This window comes from Mirounga angustirostris, unplaced genomic scaffold (genome assembly GCF_029215605.1).
Source record: "Mirounga angustirostris isolate CCGP_5_RB_7025 unplaced genomic scaffold, mMirAng1.0.hap1 SCAF_6, whole genome shotgun sequence".
Classification (NCBI taxonomy): Eukaryota; Metazoa; Chordata; class Mammalia; order Carnivora; family Phocidae; genus Mirounga; species Mirounga angustirostris.
The window spans coordinates 15,425,092-15,438,732 of record NW_026991714.1 but is presented as its reverse complement, the minus strand read 5'-3'; the positions used below and the strand labels follow the sequence as shown (position 1 = coordinate 15,438,732).

Below are 13,641 nucleotides of genomic sequence, written 5' to 3'. Positions count from 1 at the left end.
TTCAATTTTTCAGTTTATAATTCTGACATTGTTGACAAATTTTTTAGTGTGTATTCTGTTATCCCATTGAAAATGACAAAAAACATTGTTTTAGAAATCTTTTATAATATTATTTAGCCAAGATGTATTTGACACTATATTTCCACACCTAATAATAATCCATATACTTTGTGTCTGTATTTGGAGCATAAGAAAATAATAAAAATCAACGTAAATATAAATGTGATTTAGAGGTAGAAAATGTGGTGGTTTTAAATTCACAAAACTATTCTATCAATGTGTCTACATTCAGATTCCTATATATTCCTCTCGGTCTACATACCAGATTTAATGAAAATTCTCTTTATTTCTATCTGACTATAAAAATTACCAACAAAGCAAATTAGGGAGAGAAAAAAGGAAAAAGGAAAAATATTTTCAAAACAAAGAAAATGTGTTAATATTTTAAAGCATGTTTTTCCTTTTATGTATTTTTAAACTAGATTTTTGTACATGGAAAATATTATATGGAAGCATCTCTTTAAAAACTGTTTTTCTTCCTGTCCCTCTTCTTCCCCTAATCCCATTCCTGAGATCAAAGTACATGTTGTAATATGTGTCAATACTTTTTTTCTTCTTAGCATTGAATATATCTCACTGAGTGGTTATACCACATTTTATTTATCAATTTATCAGCTAATAGACATTTGGATTATTTCTACATTTGATTATTATGAATAATGCAGCAATTAATGTTATGAATAAGATTATGCAAGGATATATATTTTCATTTTGATTGGGTATATATCTAGGAGGTAAAGTGCTGGGTCATACAGTAACTCTACATTTAATATTTTGAAAAACACAAGACTGTGTTGTGATGGTGTGAAATAGAGATCTAACTTTGTTCTTTTGCTTATGGATATGAAATTGCCCCAACATCATATGTTGAAAAGACTATTCTTTCTTTATTGACACCCTTGTCAAAAGTCAGCTGAATGTAAAAGTGAGGGTTTATTTCTAGACTCTCAATCCTTTTGTAGTGATCTATCTATCTATCTATTATCTATCTTCTTAAACCACATGACACTGTCTTGATTACTGCAATGTTACAGTAAATTTTGAAATTGGAAAGTGTGAGTCTTCCAACTCTGTTCTTTTTCAAAATTGTTTTGTCCATTTTTAAGTGCCTTAAAAGTACTTATAAATGTCTTCAAAGAAGCCAGTTAGGCTTTAAGGGGGTTGTGTTGAATCTGTAGATCAGTTTGTAGAGCACTAACATTAAGTTTCTAATATGTGAACATGGGATGTCTTTCCACTTACTTAGATCTTTAATTCAACAATATTTTGTATTTTTCAGAATATAAGTTTTGGACTATTTTTATTAAATATATTCCTAAGTATTTTATTCTTTTGATGCTATTTAAATGAAGTTGTGTTCTTAATTTCAAGATTGCTCATTGCAAGTGCATTGAGATACCACTGATTTTTGTATATTGATCTTATATTCTGCAACCCTGCAGAACCTTGCTGTTTCTTGGTTCTGATAGATTTTTAATGAATTCCTTGGAATTTTTTACCTACAAGATCATGCTATATACAAATAGAGGTAGTTTTATTTCTTCCTTTTCAACCTGGGTGACTTTTATTTCATTTTCTTGCCTAATTTTCCTGGTTAGAACTGGCAGTACAATGTTGAATAGAAGTGATAATAGGGGACGTTTTTGTCTTGTTCCTGATCTTAGAAGGAAAGTACCCAGTTTTTCACTGAAGTTTTGGTTGTATTATTTTTAGCTCTCTACTGGTTATATTTTGGAACTCTAAATAACATACCTAATTATATCTATTGACTTTTTTTTTTTCTGCCTCAGGAACTGCCTTTTTTTTCTTATTATGTTAATCACCATACATGACATCATTAGTTTTTCATGTACTGTTCCATGATTCATTGTTTGCGTATAACACCCAGTGCTCCATTCAGTACGTGCCCTCTTTAATACCCATCACCAGGCTAACCCATCCCCCCACCCCTCTCCCCTCTAAAACCCTCAGTTTGTTTCTCAGAGTCCATAGTCTCTCATGGTTCATCTCCCCCTCCGATTTCCCCCCCTGCATTTTTCCCTTCATGTAATCTTTTTTTTTTTTAACATATAATGTATTATTTGTTTCAGAGGTACAGATCTGTGATTCAACAGTCTTGCACAATTCACAGTGCTCACCATAGCACATATCCTCCCCAATGTCTATCACCCAGCCACCCCATTTCTCCCAACCCCCACCACTCCAGCAACCCTCAGTTTGTTTCCTGAGATTAAGAATTCCTCATATCAGTGAGGTCATATGATACATGTCTTTCTCTGATTGACTTATTTTGCTCAGCATAATACCCTCCAGTTCCATCCACGTCGTTGCAAATGGCAAGATTTCATTCCTTTTGATGGCTGCATAATATTCCATTGTACATATATACCACGTCTTCTTTAGCCATTCATCTGTCGATGGACATCTTGCCTCTTTCCATGTTTTGGTTATTGTGGACATTGCTGCTATAAACATCGGGGTGCACGTACCCCTTCAGATCCCTACGTTTGTATCTTTGGGGTAAATACCCAGTAGTGCAATTGCTGGATCATAGGGTAGCTCTATTTTCAACTTTTTGAAGAAACTCCATAATGTTTTCCAGAGTGGCTGCACCAGCTTGCATTCCCACCAAGACTGTAGGAGGGTTCCCCTTTCTCCACATCCCCGCCAACATCTGTCATTTCCTGACTTGTTAATTTTAGCCATTCTGACTGGTGTGAGGTGGTATCTCATTGAGGTTTTCATTTGGATTTCCCTGATGCCCAAGCGATGTTGAGCACTTTTTATGTGTCTGTTGGCCATTTGGATGTCTTTGGAAAAATGCCTGTTCATGTCTTCTGCCCATTTCTTGATTGGATTCTTTGTTCTTTGGGTGTTGAGTTTGATGAGTTCTTTATAGATTTTGGATACTAGCCCTTTATCTGATATGTCATTTGCAAATGTCTTCTCCCATTCTGTCACTTGTCTCTTGGTTTTGTTGACTGTTTCTTTTGCTGTGCAAAAGCTTCTTATCTTGATGAGGTCCCAGTAGTTCATTTTTGCCCTTGCTTCCCTTGCCTTTGGTGATGTTTCTAGGAAGAAGTTGCTTCGGCTGAGGTCAAAGAGCTTGCTGCCTGTGTTCTTCTTTAGGATTTTGATGGACTCCTGTCTCACATTTGGGTCTTTCAACCATTTTGAGTTTATTTTTGTGTGTGGTGTAAGGAAGTGGTCCAGTTTCATTCTTCTGCATGTGGCTGTCCAATTTTCCCAACACCATTTGTTGAAGAGACTGTCTTTTTGCCATTGGACATTCTTTCCTGCTTTGTCAAAGATGAGTTGACCATAGAGTTGAGGGTCCATTTCTGAGCTCTCTATCCTGTTCCATTGACCTATGTGTCTGTTTTTGCACCAGTACCATACTGTCTTGATGATGACAGCTTTGTAATAGAGCTGGAAGTCCAGAATTGTGATGCCACCAGCTTTGCTTTGCTTTTTCAACATTCCTCTGGCTATGCGGGGTCTTTTCTGGTTCCATACAAATTTTAGGATTATTTGTTCCATTTCTTTGAAAAAAGTGGATGGTATTTTGATAGAGATTGCATTAAATGTGTAGAATGCTCTAGGAAGCACTGACATCTTCACAATATTTATTCTTCCAATCCATGAGCATGGAATGTTTTTCCATTTCTTTGTGTCTTCCTCAATTTCTTTCATGAGTATTTTATAGTTTTCTGAGTACAGATTATTTGCCTCTTTGGTTAGATTTATTCCTAGGTATCTTATGGTTTTGGGTGTGATTGTAAATGGGATCAACTCCTTAATTTCTTTTTCTTCTGTCTTGTTGTTGGTGTATAGGAATGCCACTGATTTCTGTGCATTGGTTTTATATCTTGCCACTTTACTGAATTCCTGTATGAGTTCTAGCAGTTTTGGGGTGGAGTGTTTTGGGTTTTCCACATAAAATATCATACCATCTGCAAAGAGAGTTTGACTTCTTCTTTGCTGATTTGGATGTCTTTGATTTCTTTTTGTTGTCTGATTGCTGTGGCTAGGACTTCTAATACTGTGTTGAATAGCAGTGGTGATAGTGGACATCCCTGCCATGTTCCTGACCTTAGGGGGAAGCTATCAGTTTTTCTCCATTGAGAATGATATTCACTGTGGGTTTTTCATAGATGGCTTTTATGATATTGAGGTATGTACCCTCTATCCCTCTACTCTGAAGAGTTTTGATCAAGAAAGGATGCTGTACTTTGTCAAATGCTTTTTCTGCAACTATTGAGAGGATCATATGGTTCTTGTTCTTTCTTTTATTAATGATTGATTGATTTGCAGATGTTGAACCAACCTTGCAGCCCAGGGTTAAATCCCACTTGGTTGTGGTGAATAATCCTTTTAATGTACTGTTGGATCCTATTGGCTAGTATTTTGGTGAGAATTTTTGCATCCATGTTCATCAAGGATTATTGGTCTGTAATTCTCCTTTTTGATGGGATCTTTGTCGGGTTTTGGGGTCAAGGTAATGGTGGTCTCATAAAACGAGTTTGGAAGTTTTCCGGCACTATCTATTGACTTTCTACTTGAAAGATAGAGACAATAATGCATGTTAAGTTTCTTCTATTTTTCCTTTTTAATTCATCACCTTCAAATTTATATCTATCCATCCATCTACAGAAATTCAATTTTATATTATTTTTCTTTCATTTTATAGCCAGAAATTCTGTCTTCTATTCTTTGTCTATGGGTTGAGCTTTATACCCAATATAAACAAAATTGACTGCCATTTTGGCATATAAATGTTATTTATCATAAAAAAAAATTTGATTTGAGGAATAAAAATTCATCAAATATTTACTTAAAGAAAGCATGCTTCAAGACCATAAAGACCACTAGATTCTTTAAAAATATATTTTGACTTATATTTACTTCTTTGGATCATAATTATCTGTCATTTCTTGTGTTTAATGCTGCCCCCTATCTTGTATTTTTTTTCATTTTGTATATTTAATATTTTAATATGGGTTTGATGAGTGGTAACATTCTGACCATCTATCAATACAAAAAGAGATTTTAACTTAATACTGAAGTGATTGTTTGATTAGATGTGTGTATTGAATATTTCTTCACTATGTCTTCCCTTGGAATTTTTAAGGTAATTCTTCACTATCTTCAAGCAACCTTACCTAATGATGTCAATATGATATTTTTATCTATCTCTTTCTTTTACAGATAGTATTTTATTTTGAAATAATTATAAATGCACAGGAAGTTGCAAAGTTAGGAGTCTCATATACTCTTTGCCCAGTTTCCCCTGATGATTATATTTACACAACTATAGTACACCACCAAAACCATGAGTTTGACATTTGTACAATGTGTTCATATAGTTCTATGCCATTTTATAATATGTGTATATTTGTATAACCACCACCACAATCAAGATACAAAACTGTTTCATCACCACAATTATCTACCCTGTGATATTCATTTATACTCATGCCTATCTCCTTTCCCTCACCATCCCTAATTTCTGGCAAACACTAATCTGTTCATCCCTATAATTTTGTTGTTTTGATGATATTACATAAGTGGAATCATACAGAATCTGACTTTGGAGACTGGCTATTATTTTTCACTCAGAGTAATGCCCTTGAGATTTATCCAGTTGTGTATGTCAGTGGTTCTTTTCCTTGTATTTCAGAGTAGTATTCTGTGGTATAGATGTATTGCAATTTGTTTACCCATTCACTCACTGAGAAACTTTTTTGCTTTTTCCTGTTTTTGACTATTATAAAGAAAGCTGCTATTAAAATATATGTACAGGTTTTTACAGACATAAATTTTCATTTCTCTGGATTGAATGCCCAGGAGTGGAATTCCTAGGTTGTATGATAAATGTCTATTTTGTTCTTTTAAAACTCAAACTTTTTCAGAGTGGCTTCACCATTTTATATTCCCATCAACAATATGTGATCCAACTTCTCCTTATTCTTGCCAGTATTTGGAATTGTCACTTTTTAGTTATTATAATAGTTGCATTGTGATGTCTAATTGTAGTCTTAATTTGCATGTCCATAATGGAAAATGTTGAAGATTTTTTCCTGGAATTATTTGCCATCTGTATATCCTGTTCAGTGATGTGTCTCTTCATGTCTTTGGCCATTTTCTGATTAGATAGCACTTTTGTTTTATGTTTGTCATTTTCTAAATGTTGAGTTCATTATATATTCTAGATATAGTTTCTTTCTTATATATGTGATTTGTAAACATTTTCTTCTAGTCTGTAGTTTGCCTTTCATTTTTTTAAAATTTTTTATTTGAATTCAATTTAGTTGACATATAATGTATTATTAGTTTCAGAGGTAGAATTTAGTGATTCATCTTTGCATATAACACCCAGTGCTCATTACATCCAGTTCCCTGCTTATTGCCTTTTCATTTTCTTAAGAGATTCTTTTGAGAGCAAAAACTTTAATGTTGATGAAACCTAATTTATCAGTTTTTTTCTTTTATGGATTATATATTTAGTGTCATGTCTAAAGATTCTAAAAAAGCCTTATGTCCCCCAAATTTTCTCTTATGTTATATTTTAAAAGTTGTATTTGTTTACATTTAACATTTAAATTTGTACTTCATTTTGTGTTAATTTCTGTGAATATGCAAGTGCTAGAGGGTTGAAAGACTATCTTTGCTCCCCTGAATTGCTTTTTTACCTTCATCAAAAATTGACTGATCATATTTATGTGGATTATATCTGATTTCTCTATTCTATTACATTTATCTATTTGTCTATCCTTCCTCCAACACCATACAATATTGATTAATATAACTATATAATAAGCCTTGCAAACAGGTAGAGTGATTCCTCCCATTTTATTCTCCTGTTTGAACTTATTTTAGCTACACTAAAACATATATGCAAATACTATATTTTATCTTTAATATATAAATATAATAAAAATATTTAAAATACTATATATTTATGAAACATTTCTAAAATATTGTATCTTATAATATTTCCACATAAATTTTAGCATCCTATTATCTATATCTACAAAAAGATCATTTGGGGATTTTGATAGGCATTTTCCATAATTACTTGTATATTACTTTGAAAAGTATAACTTGTATATTACTTTGTCTGGTTCTGGTATCAGGATAGTACTTTCATGAAATGAGTTAAGAAGTCACCCCTCCTCTTTGATTTTGTTGTAATCGATACAGACCTCATGTTAATTACTCTAAATGTTTGGTAGAATTTTATAGTGAAACCATCTGGGCTTAGAGATCCTTTTTTTTTTTTTTTTGTAAATTTTAAATTATGAATTCAAATTCCTTAATAGTTGTAGGACCATTCAAATTATTGATTTCATACTGAGTGAGTAAGAAATTTATACTTTTTGAGGAAGTGCTCCATTTCACCAAAGTAGTAAAATGTATGTGTGTAGACCTGTTGCTAGTTATGTCCTATTACACTCTAATGCCTGCAAAGCATGTAGCGATACTTCTAGTTTCATTTCTGTTATTAGTAATCTGTGTTTTCTCTTTTTGTAAGTCTTGGAAGATGCTTGTAAATTTTATTTACCTTTCCAAAGATCTATTTTTTTCATTGATTTTCTCTATTGTTTTTCTGTTTAAATTTTATTGATTTCTGCTCTTAGCTTTATGATATCATTTATTCTGTTTGCTTTGAGACTATTTCCCTCTTCTTTTCCTTATTTCCTGAAGTGGAAGTTCAGATTATTGATTTGAGACTTTATCTTTTCTAAAGCAATCACTGAATGGTATAAAATTCCCTTGTATCACCGCTTTACCTGCATCTACAAATTTTAATATTTTGTATTTTTATCTCCATTCAGTTCACTGTCTTTTTAATTTCCTTTGAGACTTCCTCTTTGATCCATGTGTTGTTTAGTTTCCAAGTGATTGGAGATATTTTTTGTTTATCTGTTTTTTTTTTATGATGTTAATCACCATACATCATTAGTTTTTGATGTAGTGTTCCATGATTCATTGTTTGCATATAACACCCAGTGCTCCATTCAATACGTGCCCTCTTTAATACCCATCACCAGGCTAACCCATCCCCCCACCCCCCTCCCCTTTAGAACCCTCAGTTTGTTTCTCAGAGTCCATAGTCTCTTACAGTTCGTCTCCCCCTCCGATTTCCCCCCCTTCATTCTTCCCCTCCTGCTATCTTCTTTTTTTTTTTTTTTTTAACATATAATGTATTATTTGTTTCAGAGGTACAGGTCTGTGATTCAACAGTCTTACACAATTCACAGCACTCACCATAACACATACCCTCCCCAATGTCTATCACCCAGCCACACCATCCCTCCCACTCCCCACCACTCCAGCAACCCTCAGTTTGTTTCCTGAGATTAAGAATTCCTCATATCAGTGAGGTCATATGATACATGTCTTTCTCTGATTGACTTATTTCAAAAGGAATGAAATCTTGCCATTTGCAACGACATGGATGGAACTGGAGGGTATTATGCTGTTTATCTCTTTTTGATTTCTATTTTGATTCCACTGTAGTCAAAGAACATGTTCTGTACGGTTTTAGTTCTTTTAAATTTATTGAAGTTTCTTTATGTCCTACAATATCTTGGTATATGTGTATTATATATCTATTCTGCTGTTGTTGAGTGGACTGTTCATTAGTTGTGAGATCTTGTTGGTTGGAGATATGGTTGAGGTCCATATTCTTGATAATTTTCTTTTTCTTATCAATTTTTGAGAGATTGAAGTTTATTTTTTCTTTAATATCTATCCTCTCAGTTCTGTTTTTCTTCACATATATTGCCACTCTACTGTTTAGTACATAGACGTTTAGAATTTCTCTGTCTTTGTGCTTAAGTGATCCTTTTATCATTACGTAATATCTGAAAATTGTATTTGTCTGTACTCCACATTACCTGATATTAATATAGTCAGTCTTGCTTTATTTTGATTAATTTTTGCATGGTATAAGTTTTACAATTCTTTTTGTGTCTGCCATATGTATATTATACTTGAAGTGAATTTTTCTAGAAGCAGACATGTAAATGAGACTTTGGGAGGTAGAACTTTAGTTCACACTTTTCTCAGTACTATACACCAAAGTTACTTGACCTTCAGTTTTCAGGGAGAAAAATTATTTAAGTAAAAATTTTATATAATGCTCATATTGTGATAACCATTCTAAATGACCATCTGACTATGAGCTTCAGTACTCAGAATCTCTTTTCAGTCAACCAACATTTATTAAACAAATATTTATTGGGAACTCATTATATTACTGAAACTGTTCTGTTTATGTTGGGCAGAAAAAGGCAAGTAAATTAATTTCATAAAGGCTTTAATGGAAATAATATGTGGTAATGTAAAAGAAAGTGATTTGAAAAAGTTCTCTAATTGTGTGGTCAGTGAAGATATCTTAAAAGATATGTTGATCTTTGAGCTGAGATTTGAATATCAAGCAAAAGACATCGTGCTGAAAATTCTTGGCAGATTTGTAAAGAGGAGATGTGTAAAGACACAGTCTTTACTGATCAAAATATGTAAAACTGTAATTGACTTTCTAAGACATTAGTTCCTCAATATCAAAAAATAAAAATAGTATTGTTTTTGTTAATGATTTTTCTACTTTTCAGCTTTCCAATAAGACATAATGTTCTTTTATTAACACACTACAGTCACTCTGAAGTTCTTCAAGTCTTTATTTTGGCCTACTTTATATTTGGCTTTTATTTGTTAAAGCAGTTTTTAATGTATCCTGAAAGTTATAAGACCAATATATTTTGCCTTGAACTTAGTATCTTCATGCTGTAAAATTTTTTTCTTTGACTAGATAGTAGGCTTACATTCCGAGCCAGTGCATTTTCAATTATTTACAAGGCAATATGTAATTATTAAAAATTAATACAATCATTGAATTGATTCTTTAAACTAAATTTGCCCTTTATATATTGTTATATATTAGTATTATCAGAAAAGCTCCTGCTGAAGATACCACATTTAAATACAGAGCTGCTTTTTCTGACTTGACGTAGGGTATGCTATACAGGCCCACGTCAGTTAGAATCTGTGATCAGGCAGGTCAAACATCAATATTTGTAATATCAGTAAAAAAGGCAAGTATAAAATTATAAAAATCCATTGTATTGTTAAGAGAGAAGGTTGGAGTAAGAAATTTAGAAGTAGGACTATCACAATTTCCATTTGGATCTATGTGTAAGTGACCTTTGTTATATTATCTTCTATGGAACTTAAGAGGGAAACCATTCTTATTTAAAACTTTTATTAATATTAATTCACCAATAATGCCAATATATATTCAATTCACTTCCTAGTTTACTTGGAATCACCTCCCTCTCAATATTTTCCTCAATTTTAAAATTAAAAATAAAATAAGCCTTTCTTATATGTGAAGGACCACGTACATACATAGTCTTATATTTCATATTAAAAGTTGCCCTGGAGCACTTCTAAACCTTCTCTTAGAAAAGCAAACGCACACACACTTAGGACTTCCTGATCAATACAGACCTCAATTTCACTGGTAGAACATCTCCCAAATTAGTTGCTGAAAGCAAGCAGTTCTTTACCTTCAATAATGAAAACTCACCTTATCACAAAGGAAGCCACTGCTCCTGGTGCCCATTTTATCACAATCACAGGGTTTGCAAACATCCATGGCGGAAGGATCTGCACCAACTTGTCGGAAAAAGTAATCCTTACATAGCTCACAGTTCCTTCCTGCGTCAGAGAAAGGTTATGCATTATGACTTCCAATTCATTAAAATCAGCTGTATAATTCAAAATTAAAAGACTGTATTCCTTTGAGGGAATTCTATAATTTTCGGGACGTCCATTTTAATGCACCTTTCATCTCTACCTGCCAATTTAGTGATCCAGAGCATATGAAACAATGAACCTGTTACAAACTGTGCTTTACTTCATTAAACTCCCATCTGTTATATAATACCACACTTCTAAAAAGCTCTGCTTTGTTGGGGCCCATACATTTTGAAAGAGTTTGTTTCTAAACTTAAAACTTTTCTTTATTTCTAGGACTAGGCCCTTAATCTAAATCAAATATGAGAAATGTTTATGTGTGAGGTAGATGATGGTTATACAGTTGGAAGCAAGTAGGCATGCAGTATTAGAAATATTTTTCAAGGGGCGCCTGGGTGACTCAGTTGGTGGAGCGGCTGCCTTCCGCCCAGGTCATGATTCCAGGGTCCTTGGATCCAGCCCCACATCAGGCTCCCTGTTGAGTGGGGAGCCTGCTTCTCCCTCTACCTGCCGCTCCCTCTGCTTGTACTCTCTCTCTCTAAATAAATTAAAAAAAGAAATATTTTTCAAGAACTAGATCTTGTTTTTTTAAAAAAGGACACTGTTCTAAATATATTATTCTATAGTTAACATTATTAAAAGCAGGGCGCCTGGGTGGCTCAGTTGGTTAAGCGACTGCCTTCGGCTCAGGTCATGATCCTGGAGTCCCTGGATCGAGTCCTGCATCGGGCTCCCTGCTCGGCGGGGAGTCTGCTTCTTCCTCTGACCCTCTTCCCTCTCGTGCTCTCTGTCTCTCATTCTCTCTCAAATAAATAAATAAAAATCTTAAAAAAAAAAGTTATTAAAAGCAAATGTTTCTCTGCTTATGGCCATTATTTTTTATTTCAAATAGCAAAGTAGAAATTGATTATGTTTAGATATATTAGAAATATGAGGAAATCCCTGTAGTTTACAATTTATTATTTAGAAATTTTCTCTTGCCATTTTATATATTAAAAAAAATCTATACTGGGGGGGCTTCTAAAGTAAATGTGAGTAGCATATAAGACCACTGAAAGAAGCTGAGATAAAACTCAAGACTATCAATTCCCCTTTAAACATTATGTACTCTACTCTCTTCAAATATTAAAATTGGCTCAATATCAGAAGACTATAGAAATAACTTGATCAAGTGAAAAACACATTCTGATGGATATTGGCCATGGACTAATTAAAAATTAAATGAATTTATAATATTTCTAGAATATTTCTATCTGCATATGCTGATGACTCCTGAATTTCTATCTCCAATCTAGAAATTCCTTATTTATCATTCAATGAATATTTATTGAGTGATTACCATGTTTCAAACACTGTGCTAAGTGCTGAGAAATACAGTAGCAAGCAAAATACATATTATACCCCTTTCACAGAGCTTTCTTACAATCTAATACGTAAGATGATGCCACTAAAGTATATAGATGATACTGATCTATTCTGAGGCATCACAATAAGGTTTATCTTAAGAGAAGAGTTTTGGGAGTTTCTATTTGTCCACAAAAGTTTCTCCTATGTCTCCTGGAAATACTGTGAACATTTCCAAAACAGAATTTTCCATTGTCTCCCTAAGCTTTGATCATTTTGTGTTTCCTATCTCAATGGCTGGCACCAACATTGACCCTGTTGTTCAAACTGGAATGTTAGGATTGAGTCTTGACTCTTTCTTTCCCTTTCCTACACCCTACACTTTGCTCAGAAAATGCTGTCACTTTCCATTCCACATATCTCTTGGATCCACTTCTCTCTATCCATACCACCTTAAATGTACTCGAGCATTATTTCTTACCTGGACTACCACAGTATTCCAAACCACTTTTGGCCCTCTCCAATCCATTCTCCACTTTATAACAGCTGAGTCTTTCTAAAACACAAAACTTGTTATGTCTCTTTCTTGTAAAATACCCCCAAGTGGCACCTATTCACCTGAGGATAGAAACCAAACTCTTCATCATGGTTCATAGAGCCTTCTAGATCTGGCCCCTGCCTTCCTTCTTAGCACCTTCTCTTACAATCTTCCATTTGTCCTTCCATCAGTTCTTTCAGGGTGCCATGTTCCTCTCTCCTCTGGGTCATTGTACATCTGTTACTCTTACTATAGATCTTTGTCACCACCCCCCTAATTCCCTTCCCTCTCGCTCTTTCACCTGATTAACTCCTACTGCACTTGCCCTATCTTAGCACTCATCAGACAACTTTGTAATTGTTCCTTTAATAGTGTGCCTTTCCTACTATGTAATAATCTACACAAAGACAGGAAAATTCATTATCTTGTTCGTCTTTATATTCCCAGCACCTAGCCAAGTTCTGGTGACATTTTAGGTCATCAATAATTATGTAATAAATCCATTCATGCTTCAGAGTGGTACACTTTCAAATCCATCAGATTTGGGCCATTATATTTTACAAATTGAGATATTGCCTCTTTCTGCTTTTAATATACCAGCCCTTCAGAGAATAGTAATTTTCAACAATGAGTCAAAATGCTGTATGCTTTTAGAACAAGACTTTGATAATCATCTTGTGCATTTAATTAGCATTTTTAAAAAGTGTTCCCAGATTACCAGGATCCTTGCCAAATCTGAACGAATATAAACATCACTACATGAAAATCCAAACGTAATGGAAGATCAAGGTCACACAAAGAAACTTAAGGGTATACATACTCAAACTAACAATTCCTGAGTTTTCCAAAATATACTCATGGTTTAATCAAATGGCCTGTACTTAAAAAAAATAGAACTTTCCTGAAAAGATATAGTCGAAGATTAGAGTGCTATT

At 33.6% G+C, this 13,641-nt stretch overlaps 1 protein-coding gene across 1 annotated transcript in view; it reads right to left on the bottom strand.

The window, feature by feature from the left end:
• The window catches only part of USH2A (usherin), a 701,438-nt gene that overhangs the window by 574,753 nt on the left and 113,044 nt on the right, over positions 1-13,641 (bottom strand). Inside the window, exon 10 of the mRNA XM_045876094.2 lies at positions 10,655-10,785. Coding sequence (XP_045732050.2) covers positions 10,655-10,785 — 131 coding nt within the window. The remainder of the gene's footprint in view (positions 1-10,654; positions 10,786-13,641) is intronic.